At 37.2% G+C, this 21,326-nt stretch overlaps 1 protein-coding gene across 2 annotated transcripts in view; it reads right to left on the bottom strand.

Moving 5' to 3' along the window:
* Positions 1-21,326, bottom strand: part of COL24A1 (collagen type XXIV alpha 1 chain) — a 323,524-nt gene that overhangs the window by 52,963 nt on the left and 249,235 nt on the right. For both annotated transcript variants that reach the window (XM_079777790.1, XM_079777791.1), the window contains exons 44-47: positions 13,811-13,864; positions 13,646-13,699; positions 3,641-3,694; positions 2,404-2,511 (exon numbers count right to left, since the gene is read on the bottom strand). In XM_079777790.1, coding sequence (XP_079633916.1) covers positions 2,404-2,511; positions 3,641-3,694; positions 13,646-13,699; positions 13,811-13,864 — 270 coding nt within the window. The remainder of the gene's footprint in view (positions 1-2,403; positions 2,512-3,640; positions 3,695-13,645; positions 13,700-13,810; positions 13,865-21,326) is intronic.

The raw sequence follows: 21,326 nt of genomic DNA, 5'->3' as shown, positions 1-21,326 counted from the left end.
GCAAGGGAGGGCAGTTGGGGGGCGATCAAGCCTGCAGGGGAGGGCAGTTAGGGGTGACCAGGCCGGCAGAGGAGGGAAGTTAGGGGCAAATAGACTGGCAGGGGAGCAGTCAGACATCAATCAGGCTGGCAGGGGAGTGGTTAGGGGGTGATCAGGCTGGCAGTCAGAAGCGGTTAGGGGCAATCAGGAAGGCAGGCAGGCGAGCAGTTGGGAGCCAGCAGTCCTGGATTGTGAGAGGGATGTCCGACTGCCCATTTTGACCCGATCCCAGTGGGACATCCCTCGAGGGGTCCCAGATTGGAGAGGGTGCAGGCTGGCCTGAGGGACACCCCCTCTCCCCGTGCACGAATTTCATGCACCGGGCCTTTAGTAAAACCATAATATGCAAATTGACCAAATATTCCACCGGTTGCTATGACTCACACTGACCACCAGGGGGCAGATATTCAATGCAGGAGCTGCCCCTGGTCTGGGCCGGCCAGCCGGCAATGCCAGGCCGCCAGCCAAGTTGGGTGCCAGCAGGGGCCCCGCTGGCCAAGCCTAGGGACCCCACCCTATATATTGGGAACAGTCTCTTAGATTTAAAAATTAAAACCTGGCAAGGCTACTCTAACACTGAAGAGACAGGATGATGCAGCAATGACATGCATGGACTCTGGCTCGCACATTTTGTAGTCAGCCCTGATTCTGACACTTATAACTGTGTGACAAAGCCAATTACTTAACTTCTCTCTGCTTCAGTTTTTCCACCCATAAGATGGGGAAGATGGTACTACTGCCTCAGAAGGATCATGTTATGTACTACTTTTTATAATCAGGGCAAAAAATGTAGCTGCCCACAATTACTTAACTTCTCTCTGCTTCAGTTTTTCCATCCATAAGATGGGGAAAATGGTACTACTGCCTCAGAAGGATCATGTTGTGTACTACGTTTTATAATCAGGGCAAAAAAATGTAGCTGCCCATACAACAGCAAGATGCCTTTCACCTGTATGAAAAGTATGGTCACTGATGCATGCAGCGTCCCGGATTGCGAGAGGGATGTCTGACTGCTGGTTTAGGCCCAACATCCCTGAGGGGTCCCGGATCGCGAGAAGGCGCTGGCCAGACTGAGGGACCCCGCCCCCACGTGCATGAATTTCGTACACCAGGCCTCTAGAAGTCTTTAAGATAACTACTTTAATTAAGAACATTAGTCTGGCTGTCAAAGTTTTCTAGAGCTTAACCTGATGATGCTCTGATGTTCTGACATATTGCCCCTAAATAAACAGAAACCATGTTAAGACTCTTTTTAATAACATTCATCTTTTCAGATAGAATCTGAGCAGATATTTATTTCTAAAATAAAATTAAGTTGGTTACATCATAGTTCCATAGTTGTTGTTTTTTTAAACAATGAGATAATTCATTATAGTAAATGAAGACTATTAATTTGGGTTTGGGTTTAGGTACAGCATCATGCTACATTTGATAAACAACTACGATTAATTGATTATTTAAGAAGAGAAAACAGATAAACATGTACAAACAACAGAAATGTACACGGGTAAATTTTACTTGGTTCTTGAAAATATGTGGTTAATGGCCCTGACTGGGTGGCTCAGTTGGTTGGAGCATCGTCCCGGAAACCAAAAGGTTGAGGATTTGATTGCTGGTCAGGGCACATACTTAGGCTGCATGTTCCATGTCTCCTGGGGGCACATACAGGAAGCAACCAATTGATGTCTCTCTCTCTCTCTCTCTCTCTCTCTCTCTCTCTCTCTCTCTCTCTCTCTGTCTGTCTCAAATTAATAAAAACATATCCTCAGATGAAAACAACAAATATTTTTATTATGATGACATGAGGGAAGGAAAGAAGAGAAATGGCTAAATGAAGATAAAATATGATTTTTAAATTTCTGATAAAATAAGATAGAACTTCTATAGAAAAATAAGAGAGAATCTATGTCATTGCATCACCAGATATATAGAGAAAAAATACTCACACATTTTTTGTCAAGTAAAATACTGACAAAAGTAAAGGAAAAATAATTTTTGGCAGAACCTACCTTGAGGTACTGCCAAGGCTGAAATGTTCCAAAGATGGCTTTTGATGAACTCAAAACATAGCCAGTTTGGATAGCTGCTAAAACTGCTTCTTTATGGTCCTTATATACAAGATTTTATATGTGTAAAATGGCATAAATGAAAAATATGTGTTATTCAATATAAAATATCCAAGCGAATGTACCTATTGACACTCTCTGGAAATCATAAACACAATTCCAAAATAAGTATTAAAGAAATGATTAGCTTAATTTGAGCCAACGTCAAAGCTAAGAAAGATAGCCAAAATATCTATGGTCTAGCAAGGAGACACTATACATAAAGAATGAAAAACAAAGAAATATTCAATCTACTTACAGGAAGTCCCTGTTTTCCTGGTAGTCCCACTTTTCCAGGGTTTCCTGAAATGCCATCTGTTCCTTGGTATCCTTGCAAGCCCTTTGGCCCAGGTAGGCCTGGAAACCCCTTGGTAATTAAAAATGACTTGGGTTATAGAGAGGTACTGTTCAGGTGATTTAATAACAAATTATATTTATGGGTGGGGGGAGTGTTTATATTTTTAATTCCCTGCCCAGGATAAATTTTCCTATTTCTTGGATGCCTTAATGGTTTACTATTTGTTTTCAAAAGATCAGGCCACTGTCTTTAAGTTCCCTAAACAAAAATGCCAAGCTATTCAGCAATGTACTGTGTATCCTTTTCAGTTTTAGTGTAATTCTCTGGTATTTCTCATTGTGCAGCTCAGGCTTTACCCAGCTGTGAAGAAAAGGTCAGCTATGTGCATTTGTCCGCTTAGGATATAGGCTGCCGTTCACCATCTACAAAACCTCCTATTGCCTTATTTTCCAAAGGAACAAATTATGGCTCTTTTTGTTGCCACTTTGAATTAGGTAATTATATGACTGAATCTGAACAATTTGTTTCTACTCTTGGGCAACTGGATTTTATCTGTACAGATCGCTTACCTGAACATGTTACGATTTATGTTTATTTTCTACTTTTTTGAACCAACACAGGTCACACCCAAAGCAGGTGGCTGGGGAAGACCAGCAGAAAATCTTTGCTAATAAAGTCAGTCAACACATATTTGCCTGGTCAGAGGATGAAACTGGTGGCCAAGATAAAATTAATTTTTGTTCTGAGATGAAAGACTTTGTTTTTTTCCCCCCTAAGACGTTTTGTTCTTTTACCAGGAACACAAGAGGTTGAGTGCCTTAATTAAAATCCAGCTCATGTCTTTCTATTCACACTTGACGATCTCTGACCTTTGTCACCAATCACTTAGTCATGATTCCAATTTCCCTGTTTTTTAGTGGTTCACCATCAGAGAGTAGCATGAGTCCACAGAGAGGGCTCCGTAGCACGGAAAATAGCATCCTTCAGTTACAGAGACTTAACATTTAAACAGCAAGCTTGGTTTTGAGTGAATGGTCATATTTTGTTTCCTCTGTGTTCCTGCAGGGTCTTAAATTTTTTCTTGAAGAAAATCTGATTTATCCAACACTTGTCATAATTGGCCCCAGACTTTTCTGCTTGCTCAAGTTGCCAATTCTATTAAGAAAAGCAAGAAAGATGCCAAAGGCTGGCTACTTACAGGAATCCCAGGTTTTCCAGAAGCACCAGGAGCTCCTTTTTTCCCCATAGGGCCCTAAAAATGTAAATCACAGTTGTTAAGTGATTGCAATAAATTTAATTAAACTTGAAGGCATAGAAAAGAACCCTGAGAGCTGGATGCTGCACTACAGCAAGTACTGCCACTAGCTAGCTATATATCACTGGGACTGCCATTTAAATGACCTGGGAGTCATTTTCTTCCACCTTCACTGGGAGAATTTGACCAGATCATCTATCAATTTTCATTTAGCTCCAAATTCATAGTTTAAAAATTTAAATCTTAAATCTAAGAAGGAACTGAATGGATTATTTAACAAATAACTTTCAGGCAGGGCCTTTGTCTCTTGATTGAAACTGGCTGAGTACTTAATTAATTCAGCAGTAAACATATATTGAGCATTTTGCACCAGGGACTCTGTTATGTGCTGGGAATGCAAAGTAAAGTCTCTGATCACCAAGCCCTGACAGTGTAGTAACAGACATGACCCAATCAGCCTAAAATGTGCTATCTAGAAGCATAGAGAACATACTTGTGAATTAAAGAACTGATATTTATTTTCACGGAACTCTTTGTTTTTCCATGTGCGAGATGTTTTAAATCCTAATTGATTCAGCAGCAACTGGTCTGCCAGGATAGTTAGAAACATTACCCTTGCAAATTATGACATTATTCGGATGATATCCTAAAATTATTTTAAAAAGAAAAATGTGGAATAGAGTGACCTAGTTCATAAATAATAAAAAAAGAGCCTATGATCATTACCACAAATATTTCTCAGAAATCATCAAAACTTCTCACAAACAGGATAATTTCACCAAAATGGGATGTTATTCAAATCTGAAGATAAATTATGCCAAAGATTCAATTTTATAACAATAAGAAAATAAGAAAAAAGATTACATTTTCTGAAAATGAGCTTGAACATTTTAAGAAGAAGTAGTATATCTAGTCACAGAGAAAAAGAGCATTATATATGAGATAAAAATATAACATTTTTAGAATTTGATAATGGGGAAATATATGCATCAAGCGTCTACTTCAAACATTAAAACTATTTTACTTGTCTTAAAAAGTCACTAATGTAAAGTTTTTCTAAGGGCAAGAAAACAAAAAAATGTGATAGTTGGTGACCCAGGTTTAGTTGAAGTTTCTGGAACATATGATCCCTATGACATATATACGACAACACATATGTTTCAGAACACAATAAAGACTTTAAATATTGAAAACATTCTGATTTCAGTTATCTTAAATAGCACTGATTTGGGACCTGGAGAGTATTATGCTAAGTGAAATAAGCCAGTCAAAGGAAGACAAGTATCACATGATCTCACTCATATGTGGAAAGTAGGGGTGGGTGGGTAGGAGAGAAGAGATCAATCAAAGAACTTACATGCATATATGCATAACCCATGGACACATACAATAGGGTGGTGAAGGCCTGAGGTAGGGGGTGTTGCTAGGGGTGGGCTACAAGGGGTTAATGGGGGAAAAAGGACATATATAACACTTTCAACAATAAAAATTAAAAAAAATAGTATATGAGGCATGATTATATTAAAATATGTTAGCCGGTGTGTTTTTTCCTTTATACTTGTTAATATATATTTCTTTTCTCTGCAAAGAGATAGATTTGTTCTAGATTTATGATTTTCAAAATGGACTTTTCCCTAGCTTATGAATTTCAAAATAGTCCTCTGAAAGTCATGGCAGGTTATAGCTAGAGAAGAATACATTTATTTCCCTTTATTTATTTATTTATTTTTATTGATTAAGGTGTTACATATGTGTCCTTATCCCCCCATTGTCACCCCTCCACCCCACTCCCGTTCATGCCCTCACCCCCTGGCATCTCGGTCCATTTAGTTATGCTTATATGCATGCATACAAGTCCTTTGGTTGATCTCTCCCCCTTACCCCCACCCTCCCCTACCTTCCCTCTGAGGTTTGACGGTCTGATTGATGCTTCTCTGTCTCTGGATCTGTTTTTGTTCATCAGTTTATGTTGTTCATTATAAACCGCAAATGAGTGAGATCATGTAATACTTATCTTTCTCCAACTGACTTATTTCACTGAGCATAATGCTCTCCAGTTCCATCCATGCTGTTGCAAATGGTAGGAATTCCTTCCTTTTTAAAGCATCATAGTATTCCATTGTGTAGATGTACCATAATTTTCTAATCCACTCATCTGCTGATGGGCACTTAGGCTGTTTCCAAATCTTAGCTATGGTGAATTGTGCTGCTATGAACATAGGGGTGCATATATCCTTTCTGATTGGTGTTTCTAGTTTCTTGGGATATATTCCTAGAAGTGGGATCACAGGGTCAAATGGGAGTTCCATTTTTAGTTTTTTGAGGAAACGTCATACTGTTTTCCACAGTGGCTGCACCAGTCTGCATTCCCACCAGCAGTGCACGAGGGTTCCTTTTTCTCCCCATCCTCTCCAGCACTTGTCATTTGTTGATTTGTTGATGATAGTCATTCTGACAGGTGTGAGATGGTACCTCATTATCGTTTTGATTTGCATATTTCGGGTGATTAGTGACTTTGCACATGTTTTCATATGTCTCTTGGCCTTCTGTATGTCCTCTTTCAAAAAGTATCTATTTAGGTCCGTAGCCCATTTTTTGATTGGGTTGTTTATCTTCCTTTTGTTAAGTTGTATGAGTTTCCTGTAAATGTTGGAAGTTAAACCCTTATGGGAGATAACATTGGCAAATATGTTCTCCCATGCAGTGTGCTTCCTTGTTGTTTTGTTGATGGTTTCTTTTGAAGTGCAGAAGCTTTTTATTTTGATGTAGTCCCATTTGTTTATTTTCTCTTTAGTTTCTATTGCCCTAGGAGCTGTATCGGTGAAGATATTGCTTCAGCATATGTCTGAGATTTTGTTGCCTGTGGATTCCTCTAAGATTTTTATGGTTTCCCATCTTACATTTAAGTCCTTTATCCATTTTGAGTTTATTTTTGTGTATGGTGTAAGCGGGTGGTCTAGTTTCATTTTTTTGCATGTATCTGTCCAATTTTCCCAACACCATTTATTGAAGAGACTGTCTTGACTCCATTGTATGCTCTTGCCTCCTTTGTCAAATATTAATTGAGCATAGTGGTTTGGGTCGATTTCTGGATTCTCTATTCTGTTCCATTGATCTATATGTCTGTTCTTGTGCCAGTACCAGGCTGTTTTAAGAACAGTGGCTTTGTAATACAGCTTGATATCTGGTATTGAGATCCTCCCTACTTTGTTCTTCTTTCTCAGGATCACTGCAGCTATTTGGGGTCTTTTTTAATTCCAGAAGAATTTTTGGAGAGTTCATTCTAGGTCTGTGAAATATGCCGTTGGTATTTTAATGGGGAGTGCACTGAATCTATAGATTGCTTTGGGTATGGACATTTTAATGATATTGATTCTACCAATTCATGAACATGGTATGCTCTTCCATCTATTTATGTCTTCCTCTATCTCTTTTTCCAACGTCCTGTAGTTTTCTGAGAAGAGGTCTTTTACCTTCTTAGTTAAGTTTATTCCTAGGTATCTTACTTTTTTTGGTACGATGGTAAATGGGATTGTTCTTTTAGTCTCTCTTTCTGTAAGTTCATTATTGGTGTATAGAAATGCCATAGATTTCTTGGCATTAATTTTGTATCCTGCTACATTGCCAAATTCATTTATTAAGTCTAATAATTTTTTGATGGAGTCTTTAGGATTTTCTATGTACAGTATCATGTCATCTGCGAATAATGACAATTTTACTTCTTCTTTTCAAATTTGGATGCCCTTTATTTCTTCTTCTTGTCTGATTGCTGTGGCTAGCACTTCCAGGACTATGTCGACTAGGAGTGGTGAGAGTGGGCATCCCTGTCTTGTCCCTGTTCTTAGGGGAAATGGTTTTAGTTTTTGCCCATTGAGTATGATGTTGGCTGTATGTTTGTCATATAAGGCTTTTATTATGTTGAGGTATGATTCCTCTATTCCCACTTTGCTGAGCATTTTTATCAGAAAAGGGTGTTGGATTTTGTCAAATGCCTTTTCTGCATCAATTGATATGATTATGTGATTTTTGTCTCTCAATTTGTTTATGTGATGTATCAACTTATTGATTTGCAGATATTGAACCAGCCTTGCATTCCTGGAATAAATCCCACTTGGTCATGGTGTATAATCTTTCTAATGTAATGCTGGATCCAGTTTGCTGGAATTTTGTTGAGGATTTTAGCTTCTATGTTCATCAGGGATATTGGCCTGTAATTCTCTTTCTTTGTGGTTCTTTATCTGGTTTTGGGATTAGGGTAAAGCTGGCTTCATAGAAAGAGTTTGGGATTGTGCCTTCCTCTTGAATTTTTTGGAATAGTCTGAGAAGGATTGGTTTTAGTTCTTCTTTGACTGTTTGGTAAAACTCCCTTGTGAAGCCATCTGTTCCAGGGCTTTTGTTTGCTGGAAGCTTTTTGATTACTGTTTCAATTTCATCAGTAGTTATTGGACTATTCAGGTTTTTTTAATCTTCCTGATTGAGTTTGGAAGCTTGTATTTTTCTAGGAATGTGTCCATTTCGTCGAGGTTGTCCAGTTTGTTGGTGTAGAGTTGTTTGTAGTATTTTTTTTACAATCCTTTGTATATCTGTGGGGTCAGTTGTTACTTCATCTCTTTCACTTCTGATTTTGTTTATTTGGGTCCTCTCTCTTTGTTTCTTGGTGAGCCTGGCTAGAGGTTCATCAATCTTGTTTATCCTTTCAAAGAACCAGCTCTTGATTTCATTAATCTTTTGTATTGTTTTATTTGGTCTCTATGTCATTTATTTCTGCTCTGATCTTTATTATCTCCTTCCTTCTGGTTCCTTCTGGTTTTCTTGTTGCTCTCTTTCTAATTCTTTAAGTTGCAAGGTTAGATAATTTATTACCATTTTTTCTTTGCTTTTTTTTCTTTCTTTCTTTTTTTGTTTTTTTTTAGGTAGGCCTGTAGAGCTATGAACTTCCCTCTGAGGACTGCTTTCATTGTATCCCATAGATTTTGGATTGTTGTGCTTTCATTGTCATTTGTTTCCTGGATGCTTTTTATTTCTTCTTTGATCTTTTTGGTAACCCAATCACTGTTTAATAGCATGCTATTTAGCCTCCAAGTGTTTGATTTTTTTCATTGTTTGTATTGTAGTTGATTTCTAGTTTTATGCCATTATGATCTGAGAAGATGCTTGTTATAATTTCTATCTTTTTGAATTTGAAGAGACTTTGCCTATGTCCTAATATGTGGTCTATCTTTGAAAATGTCCTGTGTGCACTTGAGAAGAATGTATATTCTGTAGCTTTGGGGTGAAATGTTCTGAAGATGTTGATTAAGTCCATCTGGTCTAGAGAGTCAATTAGGATTGCTGTTTCTTTGCTGATTTTTTGTTTAGAGAATTTGTCCAGTGGTGTCAGTGGGGTATTAAAGTCCCCTACTATGATTGTATTGCTATCGATTTCTCCCTTGATATCTTCCAGAAGTTGTTTTATGTATTTGGGTGTTCCTGTATTGGGTGCATATATGTTTATCAGAGTTATATTCTCTTGTTGAATTGCTCCTTTTAAGGAATACATTTTTTAAATACAAGAGCCTGATATTTAAATATTAAAAATCTATCTTTGAGTATTAAAATCCAAAGTTATAAAGGATTCAAGTCATAAAATTGATGCCATAAAGAATAGATTTAGAAGAATTATATTAATGTAACAGAGGATTTTTCCTACCTAAGGGGATATGAGATCTTCAAGTTGGAAAAAGATAAAAAGAGAATCAAGACTATTAAATACTGACAGGTATTTCTCTAAGAAGAACCCTTTATCCCACTCTTCCCTTTAAGACTCATGGTGGGTAGAAACAATAATATCCCTGATAAGTTTGGGTATTTGGGCACAGAGACGATGGCCAGAGAGACGAATGTCCTCATTGAGAGTCCACATAAGCAATAGAATAGACATTTCTGCAGGAGAGGTCCAGGTCAATGGGCTTTAGAGGGTCTGAGTCCCACAAGCACCCAGCTTGGTGTGGGGTGCAGGAGAATGTTATTTCTTTGTGGCTAAGAACACATGCATATGCTCCTTAGAAGCCCACCTAAGGAGACTTTGCACCTGAGACAAGAAAAAAGCTGTACGTGCTAACATGCCTCAAAGAATGTCTGCCAGGAGGGCCAAGGCACATGCCAATATGGTAGGACTATGGCAACTGGGAGCCAAAAGGATGATGTGAGTTTCAGGAGATTCTAGTGTAAACAGATGATGACTGAAGATCAAGGTCACCTTCTATTCCTCTTCCTTACCATCGCCACCCAGAATGTTCCTGCAAACTTGACAAGAGAGCAAGTGGGGAAAACTGTAAATCAAATGCAGGAAATTTGAGTGGATGGAGTTAAAGGCTGTCAACTCACTAGGTTTCTACCAATTAGGTTTTTAAAACTAGGTAGGATAGGCATTCAGGGCAATTGATAAGTTCTAATATAAGGAACATAAAGTTAATACTTTTAGTATACATAAATTTGTGGCATAAGGTTCAGGTATGCTACACATGTTTGTGAGTGTTTTATTCCAAACATTCAAATAAAATAAATCGAAGAGATTCATATATCATCATAAACCGATTACATTTTGGGATGACCATTACGTTGGGGATTATTTCAGAAGAGTTAAATATTGTGTACTAAAATCTCCATATATGTGTCTGTCATCATAAAAACTAGAATGTTATTCAGACTTGGATGAGCAACAGGAAGCAGCTTCCAACAGAATAACACTAAAGTAAGACTAAAAATATTATTTTTAAAATGTATTTTCCTACTTGTAATAGGACAATTGTGGCAAAATATCTTCATTGAACATAAGTGTTTAACAAATAATAGGACATAGTTTCTTCTCTTTTTATATGTTCAATTTAGGAAAGATTTCTTTATTATAATCATTGTCACCATAACTAAAGGAAGAGGTCAGCTAGAAAAACCACAATCTTAAAATGGTTTTAAATACACAAAGATCAATGAAGTATAGAACATTGACACTTTTTAAAAAATTGTGCATTTAAAAAATCTCAAAGTTGAAATTGCTGGATAGTCTTAAGACTAAATTAAGAGCCAACCATTACTAAACATTAATCCTACACAGAGGTGGTCTGTTTAGTAAGAAATTATAGATTGGGCCAAAGCCAGAAAAATATGTTGTCATATAAGGTGTTAGTAGATGATTGAGTTAGTATCATTAGAAGGAAAAATAAGTCACTCTTCAACCCCCAGGAATCAAATATAATAAAGCTACACATATTCTATATTACTTTCACACTTAAATTACTTGTATTATTCTTTTTAAATATAAGAACATCATAAATCAATAGACTTTTCTGTTCTTATGATAGGAAAGGCAAATAAGTTTTATATGTAGTCTTAAGAGTGCATGAAAAATGTTGCTTTCTTTTTTTCTGGCTAGCTTTGAAAAACTCAATCATCCATTTGAAATCAGATCCATTTACAATAGCTTTCTATTCATTGGGATTGCACCAGTTCATAGACCACTAGAGAAGGTAGTCTGATTCTTTGGAAAACAAACATTTTTAAATGTGCCATATAGTCCAAACCCTCACTTGTTTTTATTTAAATGAAGCTAACCAGTTATCTTGATATTTTTCTAGTTCTAACTAGTAAGAGGGTAGCTTTAAAATGCCAACATAAATTTAGTGAGTTGGGCAAGAATTAAAATCTCTCTGTCTTTTTTTAACCAAGAAATTTCAATCCACTAAACCTGGAATTTGTTTTATGAGAAAAATAAGATTTTGGCTTGAATTTAAGTCTTTGAAAGCCATTATAAGACAGTTCACTACATTTGCATTACAAGTCTTTTAAAATATGTAGTGGGTTCTACAGTTGATTTTGACTTGCCCTAACTTTTTCTTTATCGTTGTTCACAGTCTCATGTCTGAGAGTCCAAATGAGTGAATTAGTTGGTTAAGTAAAATGTATCATATTTTACTTAATTTATAAATGGTTTTAAAGTAATAGAGGCTTTTATATAATAACACAAGTCAGGAAGTAAAGTTTCTAGTGTTGGTTCTGTTGGTAACTAGTTCTGTGATATTAGGCAACTCATAATCTCTCTGGGACTTAAATTTCTTCATCTGGAAAATGAGCAGCTTGTTCACATGAATTAAAGAGGCCATTTCCTAATCTAAAAAATCCCACCCCTAAACCCATAAATTTAAAGGTTTGCAAAAACAAGATGACAGCAATGGACAGGATCCACTTGGCCAATGAAGGTGTCCTTAAATAAATAATAGTCAATGATTATTCTTGTAACAACTATTACTATTTTAAATTATAAGACGCCTTTTAATGCAACCTTTTAATCCAAACATTACCCAAAATAGAAAATAACTAGTTACCCTGGGTTACATAGAATTTAAACCATGGCTCCTTAGCAACTTTCAGCTCTGATACCCAGGAAGAACTGACCACGTAGGCTGGAGGTGCAGTTGTCTAGTAAGAATATTTGATTTTCATTGGCATAATTTTAACAGATACTAAAAAACGTAAAAAAATTTCTTCTTCCTGAGATATGTCAAAAAGAAAACATTGAGAATATGAAAGTACTAATTGTAAAAGATTAGCAATTTCAAAATCAAACCTTGGTAAAGCAGTTGCATTCCTAGGCACTTAATGCAAACACAGGAAGTCAAGTAAAAACAGTAGCAGAGTTCTAGGTTCACAGATTTTCCCACAACTTTTCCCTTTTTAAAAAAATATGTTTTTATTGATTTAAGAGAGAGGAAGGGAGAAGGAGAGTGAGAGAGAAAGAGAGAGAGAGAGAGAGAGAGAGAGAGAGAGAGAGAGAGAGAGAGAGAGAAAGAGAGAGAAAGAGAGAGAGCGCGAGCAACATCAGTTATGATGAGAGAGAATCATTGATCAGCTGCTTTGTGCATGCCCCCTACTGGGGATGAAGCCAGCAACCAGGCATGAGACCTGACCAGGAATTGAACCCTGACCTCCTGGTTCATGGGTTGATGTTCAACCATTGAGCAACACCGGCTGGGCACTTTTCCCATTTGGGGTATTAAAAATTTTAAGTGATTGAGACAAATGTCTTCTTTTTTGTTAAGAGTTGCCTTCAATGGGATACTTATTGTTTATTATTTATTAAGGAACCTGACTGGGAGTTACTAGGTAGATGCCAACACTATTCAAAATGGCTTCCAGGTGAGGGAACACCTATGTAATATCAGATTCAACCCATTTAATTACTTACTCCCACAGGTGGGAAACACAAGTATGGATGAAGGCTGCTTAAAATATTAGGAGAAACAGGGTCTCAAATTCATTACTTTTTTATCTAGTCTCCCCTAATTTATTATTAAAATAAAGTACATTTTATTAAGAATTTAATCTAAAATCAGAATGCCATGAAAAGCAGGGCAACAATGACCTGATGGTACAAATTACACAGCCAGTTATTACATTTGGTTGAGGCAACATCTATCAGTGTGCAGGGAAAGAGACGGCTAAATTCAATGAGCCAACAGATTTTTACTTTGCTGGACAACAAATAATTGATTTTTCTTATGGAAAAAATATTTTAAACCAATTGTGAGTCTGTATCACAAGGATGCCCCTAACTTACTAAAACAAATAGGTGTGACTGATGTGTCTTCGCTCTGCAATGCTGGCTTTAAGGCTTGTATTTCTGCTTGAAATCCCAAGGACAGACAGTAAGTTTGGGACAATCTTAGGCAATTTTCACAAAGCCAGAGTAGGCAGCTGGTAAAGGGAAATTTGGATGGCAGTCAAAACACATAAATTAATCAATAAGTCATGTTTCAATTCAATTACTGACAAATACTCTGTTCAGAACCTGACAGTGATCCTTGCTCTGGAAGGAAGAATAATCATCTAAACTACAATGAATAGCCTCTTCTGCCCCTCTGCTTTCTCAAGTCAACAATACATTTCAGATTGCCTTATACAATTTCAACTTACTTCAGATCCTCTCTCTCCTTTTAGTCCTTGTTCACCTTGGTCACCCGGCTCACCCTTGAACAGGAACCAAAATAGAAACCACATATGAAGGAAAGACTAAATAAGATATGTTAACATTATTATTTTTTAAATGCCAGATTTACAAGGAATGCTTTCAAAACATACTGGAGGCCCTTGTTGTCCAGTGGCACCTCTTGGTCCTGGTATACCCATATGACCCTAGGAATAGAAAAGGTTATATTATTAGATTAAACAGAGACATGTGACTTAGAGAATACGTTAGTATCATTTCAAATGGTAGCAAAATGTTTTCAAATTTAATTAAATATCAGAGAGATTATAATTCTTTCTTGTGAATATTATCTCTCTCTCTCTATAAATCCATATATATATATAGAGAGAGAGAGAGAGAGAGAGAGAATATGCAAATTAGGCCAGGATGCCGTAACGGGTCACGACTGGACAGGAGGAGGTTGCATGTGCAGGGTCAGGCCCGGAGCAGAGACAGAGACAGAGACAGGGGGGCCTGCCCGAGCCGGCGCGGCAGTTTGGGCGGTCCTGGAGCGGACTCAGGCAGGGGGGCCGGGGGATGCTGCGAGTCAGGTGTGGGTCCTGGCCCCCCACAGGGTGCCTCCCTGCATGGCAGGAGTTGAGGCGCCTCCTTGCGCAATTTCAATCGTGCACTGGGCCTGTAGTAGAACATAATGGCCATTGGGTATGATGGTGACTGAGAAGGAGTGTAGAGTTTTTTTTTGTTTTTTTTTCATGGAGATGAGTGTAATGGGTTGAATGGTGTCCCACCAAAAGATGTCTATGTCCTAATCCCCAGAACTCGTGAATGTGATCACATTTAGAAAAAGGGTTTTTGCAGATACTGTTAAATTAGGATCTGAAAAGGAGATAATTCTGGATTATCCATGTGGGCCTAAATCCATTGATAAGTGTTCTTATAAAAAAACTAGAGGTCTGGTGAATGAATTTGCACCAGTGGGGTCCCTCAGCCTGGCCTTTGGGATAGAGCTGAAACCGGCTCTCTGACATCCCCCAAGGGGTCCCAGATTGTGAGAGGGCTCAGGCCAGGCTGAGGGACCCCACTGGTGCATGATCGGGGCTGGGGAGGGATGTTTGAGGTTGGCCAGCCAGGGAGGGACTGCAGGAGAGCTCCAGAGTGTGTCTGGCCTGTCTCGCTCAGTCCTAATAGGCCAGACCCAAGCAGCAAGCTAACCTACCAGTCAGAGCATCTGCCCCCTGGTGGTCAGTGCATGTCATAGCAAGCAGTTGAGCAGCCTTAGCATATCATTAGCGTATTACGCTTTGATTGGTTGAACAGACGATCAGATGACCGGACACTTAGCATATCAGGCTTTTATTATATAGGCTACAGTGAGAGAGCAAGAGTGAGAGTGAGAGCTAGAGCAAGAGAGAGAGACTGAGAGAGAAACAACAAAGGAGAGGACCATGGGAAGGCAGAGGAGAACTGGAGTGATGTAGCCACAGGGAACACAAGGAACATTGTCAGCCACCAGAAAAAGGGAAAGGCCAGGAAGGATTCTATCCTAGAGCTTCAGGAGGGAGCATGACCCTGCTGACATCTGGATTTCCAATCTCAGGTCTCTAGTACTATGAAAAAATAAATTTATGTTGTTTTAAGCCACTCAGTTTTGGTAATTTGTTATGGCAGGCTCAGGAAACCAAAACAGCAAATAATAAGAGGAATAAAGAGCTCGAGAACAAATTTCTGTTTTCAACCTGTTCCCACTGTGGAAGTGTGCTACAGTCACCATTTTTACAAACTAAGGTCATAGCTTTTTGGATAGATTTACTGGGTTCAAAGCTGGGAGCCTATATACATCAAGAGACTGACCTTCAGCAACCTGTCATCATCCTAGTTCTCCTAAGAAGGAATGTTGACCTACCACATTGCCCTTTCCAAGTGTATAAACAGAAACTAGCAACAACCCCAGGCCATTTCAGGTGAGAGTTATGCATAAAGAATTATGCATATAATCTCTTCTAATTCCCTTCCTACTTTCCTCTTCCCTTCAGATTCTTCTTCCTAGTCTTTTATTCAGAAAAAAAAAAATGCCACAGGAAAGACAGCAGGCTCATCTCCCTTTTCTGGGCTAGGAGAAGAAATGACTGCATATATAGGCTAACAATATTTATTCTCACAGAAAGATCAATTGAAGCCTTCTTGTTTGCATTCTGTGAGGCAAATGTTTATGGTTTTAAGATTCAACTTCCTGATAGAGGAACTGAATCCTGTTTAAGGGTGTAAACAGTGGCAAGAGAGAAAGGCTACTTTGGAAAGCTTTCTATGGCAGATGGTTATAACTACAGAGAAAATCATTGTAACATATGATCCTTACCAGCAAAACATGAGCAGAGTCAGCAAATAACAGAATCAGGGCAATCAAGAGGGAGCCCGGTACAAGTAAATATGACTATTATAGATCACTTACCAAATAGGATTCAGGAGAGAAGTGATTAGTAAAAAGTGATTAGTACAGAGTGAAGTGAGAGTGAGCATATGTGCAAACTCCAAAATTCAAACTATGATGGCCAATTATGGCTTTGCCACCGCTCTTGTCTGTATTTTTACACAGAGCTTTTTAGAATGAGCACATAGAACAGCCAACTGTCTCTCTTGGCTTTGAGAAGTCTGGATACAAGTCTCACCCAAAACAAACTTGCTTCTAGGAGTTTCACTGTAATTCTTCTGGTTTTTTCTGTTCTAATAAATATTGACAAAGATCATTTTTTCTAAAATGGTGAACACTAAATATATTAAAGTAAACATTATTATAAAGTTATTGTAGGCAAAGTTATGGGAAGTGATGAATTTTGCCTGATGATATTAGGCGGGAGCTATTGGATGACTGAGGGGAGCTTGGAGAAGATTTTATAAAGGAAGTGATGGAAAACTGAATATTGAAGGATGAGTGTTCCAGACAGTAAAGTAAAAGGATGACATTCTGGCAGAGGAAATAGCATAGGGGAATAAATGAAGATTCATCTGACAGAACATGTTAAACGGAGAATGGATTTGAGATGGCTACAACTAGGGATAGGGAGTCTAGTTAGGAAACTATTAAAATAATTTGGATAAAAAATACTTAAAGCCTAAACTAAAGTAGGGCAAAGTGGCAAAATACAGATGCAAAAACTCCTAAAAAAATACTAACAAATAGAACACAAAAATACTTTTAAAAATAATACATCATGATCAAGTGGGGCATAAAAATGGTTCAAGATATGCATATCCATCAATGTAATATACCACATTAACAAAAGAAAGCATAAAATCATATGATGCAAAAAAATTTGATAAGATACAGCATCCATATATGATTAAAACATTAAACAAAACGGGTATATAAGGAAAGTACCTCAATATAATAAAGGCCATCTATGACAAACCCTCAGCCAATATCATATCCAATGGTGAAAAACTGAAAGCTTTTCCTCTAAAATCAGGATGCCTGCTCTCACAACTCCTATTAAAACATAGTTCTGGAAGTACTAGCTAGATCTATCAGGCAAGAAAAAGAAATAAAAGGCATCAAAACTGGAAATAAAGAAATAAAAGTGTCACTTTTTGCAGATGACATGATTTTGTATCTAGAAAACCCCAAAGACACCACCAAAAATATTAGAAATAATAAACAAATACAGTAAAGTTGCAGGATACAAAAATCAGTGTACAAAAATCCACTGTTTTCCTATATACTAACAATGAAATTTCAGGAAACAAGTGGAAAACACACACACAATTCCTTTTGCAATGCAACCAAAAGAATAAAATTCATAGGAATAAATTTAACAAAGAATGTAAAAGACTTATATCCTGAAAACTACAAAGCATTATATTAAAAGAGACAGAAAAGACACAATGAAATGGAAAGATAGTCTGTGTCCATGGATTGGAAGAATAAACATGGTTAAAATGGCCATATTACCCAAAGGAATATACAATTTTAATGCAATTCCCATCAAAATACCAATATCATTTTTTAAAGAAATAGAACAAAAAATTATCAGATTTGTTTGGAACTAAAGAAGATACTGAATGGCCAAAGCAATCCTGAGAAAAAGAACGAAGCTGGAGGTATCACACTACCTGACTTCAAATTATACTACAGAGCTATGATAATCAAAACAGCATGGTACTGGCAGAAGAACAGACACATCGAACAGAACTGATACACCAGAAATAAAACCACATGTATATGGGCAAATAATTTTTTACAAAGGAGCCAAAAACACATGATGGAAAAAAAAAAAGCCTCTTTAAGAAATGGTGCTGGGAAAATTAGAAAGCTACACACAAAAGAATAAAACTAGACTACAGTTTGCCCCCATGTACAAACATTAATTCAAAATGGATGAAAGACCTAAATATAAAATCTGAAACAATAAATTACATAGAAGAAAACATAGGTACTAAACTCATAGAAAGATTTTTAGGAAAGTAAAGGCAAAAATAAATAAATGGGACTATATCAAACTAAAAAGCAAAAGAAACTGCCGACAAAACAAAAAGGCAACCAACCAAATGTGAGATGGTATTTGCAAACAACAGTTCTGACAAGGGGTTAATATACAAAATATAAAAAGAACTCATACAACTTAACACCAAACAAACAATTCAATTAAAAAATAGGCAGAAGACCTGAACAAACACATCTCCCAAGAAGACATACAAATGGCCAATAGATATATAAAAAAGATGTTCAACTTCACAACTATAATGACATACCACCTCATATCTGTTAGAATGGCTATTATCAAGAAGACAGGTAATAACAAGGGTTAGAGAGGTTGTGGAGAAAAACAAACCCTCAGTCACTGCAGGTGGGAATGTAAACTGGAACAGCCACTATGGAAAAGAGTATGGCAGCTCCCAAAAAAATTAAGAATACAGTTACCATATGAGACAGCAATCCCTCAAACACATTTATTCGCACCCCTATGTTCATCGCAGCATTATTCACAGTGGCCAAGACATGAAGACAACAAAGTATCCTTCGATTTGATAAAAAAAGATGTGGTATGTATACTCTGGAATGCTACTCAGCCATTAGAAAAGATGAAATACTGCCACTGTGACAACATGGATGGACCTTGAGAATATTATGCTAAGTGAAATAAGTCAGAAAAATCTCAGAACCATATGATTTCACTCATTGTATGGGATATAAAACTGAAACTCATAGACACAGACAATAGGATGGTGATTATCAGAGGGAAAGGGAGGGGAGGAATTAGTATAGGGTAAAGGGGGCCAAATATATGGTGACAGAAGATGATTTGACTTTGGATGGTGGGCACACAATGCAATATACAGATCATGTATCACAGAATTGTACACTATGTACACTAATGTCACCCCAATAATTTTAATGAAAAATAAAATAACAAAACTGCTCTAAAGGAAAAAAGAAAAGCAAACATTTAAAAAATATAACCTGCAGCTACAACAGAATAACCTAACTCTAAGTGAAGCATAATTCCCCTAAGTGAATCAAACTAGTGTTTGGGAAAACTTGGCAGGAAACAAGTGTGAATATTCATGAATTTGATTTTTCTAAGCAATAAAGTTAATGTGGTCTGGCATGAGACAAATGTTTAGAATAGAACCATCAGCAAATGGTAAAATGATCTCTATAACCTAAGGACAGAATAAGACAGACTCGCATAGAACAACACAGAAAGAAAGATGGGGTTCAAACCAGTATAGGAAACATCCCCAATTGAAAACTTCATCAGCAGTATTTTTGGAACGAGAAAGGAGAAATAGATTCCAAAGTGAACTGAGGGAAAAGTTTTCCTCTGATGAAGTATTTCTGAAGGATATGTGACTATCTAGAAGAATGGGGCCAGGGTTTTCGCTTCTGCCAGCCAGTGAAGAGACTCTTTCCTTCTCCCAGTAGAATAGTTAACCGTTTGCCAGTAAATATGCTGATTTAACTACCTAATGGTTTGTAGTTGGTAGAGGCCAGAAAAAGATATTGCAAGAACCTGATTTTCCTGAAAATGTTGTGAGAAGTCACAGCAAAAGCTAAGGAAGTTTAACCTTCTCAAATGATGCTGGAAAGCAGTGGGTTGGTGTCACAACCCAAAGAAAAGCTAATTTTAAGTAAACCCACTGGATTCATTGGATTAGGAAACACTTGTAGATACAGATGTTATATAAATTGGAAACAGAAGATAGCCATCACAACAGTTTCACAAACATTTAGAGCTACTTTCAACATTTGCTTCAAAGAGAGTTTGAGGAAGTAAAAGTTGTTCTTTCAGATTTCAGGCTTGAGAAAAGTCAGTTCATTAATCATAGTTATTTACATACTAGCTATCCATTCAATCTGGCTAAGTCTTCCTTTCAGATGTGGAGCAAAAGTGGCCACATACTAAACCTGACAAGCTCAGAGGAGGCCTGTGTGGCAGTCTCACAACTCAGAGGCTGAAAGGAACCACAAAGGATGGTTTGAAATTAAAACTTTTAAACTAAAAGCAGTTTATGGTGAGTAGTCATGCCCTAGGCTAGAAATCTTCCCTGACAAAGGTCCACCTTAACGAAGCCTGTCTGTTTTCATTTTGCAACTATAATAAAATACCTTTGGGATGTCAAAATAATGTCCTTTTACCGGACCCCTCAAAGCACAGGCACTGCTCCGCTCCACTGAGATGACAAATGCCCTCGTGGTTATTGAGTTGGTGACTGCTAACTATCCTGTGCCCGTCTATGGAAAAGAAGTACCTGTCTATCATTTTACTTTTTATCCAATCCCAGAGGCTCCTGCCCTTGCTTTCTCCTGCCTCCACAATCTATCACCAATGGATTTCACGTAACCCACTTACATTTCCTCTTTCGATTAAAATAAGGTGCAAAACTGTCATTCTCTGGAACTTTTCAATCTGTTGAGATTTTGCTTCGAGGCAATTGTCCTCAGTTTGGCTCAAATAAACTCATAGAAATTTTCTACAGGTTTGAATGTTTCTTATGTCGATACAGACAGGATCACACATATTTTTCATGAAAGAGGGGTATGTTGGATAGAATATCCCATCATTTATTATTCAAAATGAATTATGTTTATGTACATATGATGTACTATTACTTATGGGCTTAGAATAAGGCATTATACAAGAAAAAAAGAAGTCATATTCAAAATCGGAAAGCTAAAATACCTACATGTGAAAAGTAGTAAGCAAAAAACTTTGCAGCAGATGGTAAAATTTTTGTGTTGAATGAGTTCTATAAACAATAAATATTCTAGGATTACATAAGAGGGAAAGATTGCTATTAGAGTGGGTCAAGGGAAGAGGGAGTTTGAACTAGATTATAAAAAATAAATAGGATTTATGTAACTAAAGATTATATAATATTGTGAACAAGCAGAGAATATTGTGAGCAAAGAAATAAGCAGGAAGTATAAAAAGAGAGTTAGCAGATTTTGTTTAGCAACTGACATTATAACCTGAAAGTGAAAAGATATAGAGCAAGAATACAGAACATCCTCAAAACAACTGTGCTAATAAAAAATGACACTGAATAAATTCCAGTCTAATTTTGGCTGATTAAATTGGTCACATAAAGTCCCTCTAAAAATGGATGATGGTAAGAATTGAGATAAGGCTTGAGAACATTATGACTTTCACCCATCCATCTGACAACTCT

The sequence above is a fragment of the Cnephaeus nilssonii genome, assembly GCF_951640355.1.
Source record: "Cnephaeus nilssonii genome assembly, chromosome: 7".
Classification (NCBI taxonomy): domain Eukaryota; kingdom Metazoa; phylum Chordata; class Mammalia; order Chiroptera; family Vespertilionidae; genus Cnephaeus; species Cnephaeus nilssonii.
This window is presented reverse-complemented; position numbering and strand designations above follow the sequence as displayed.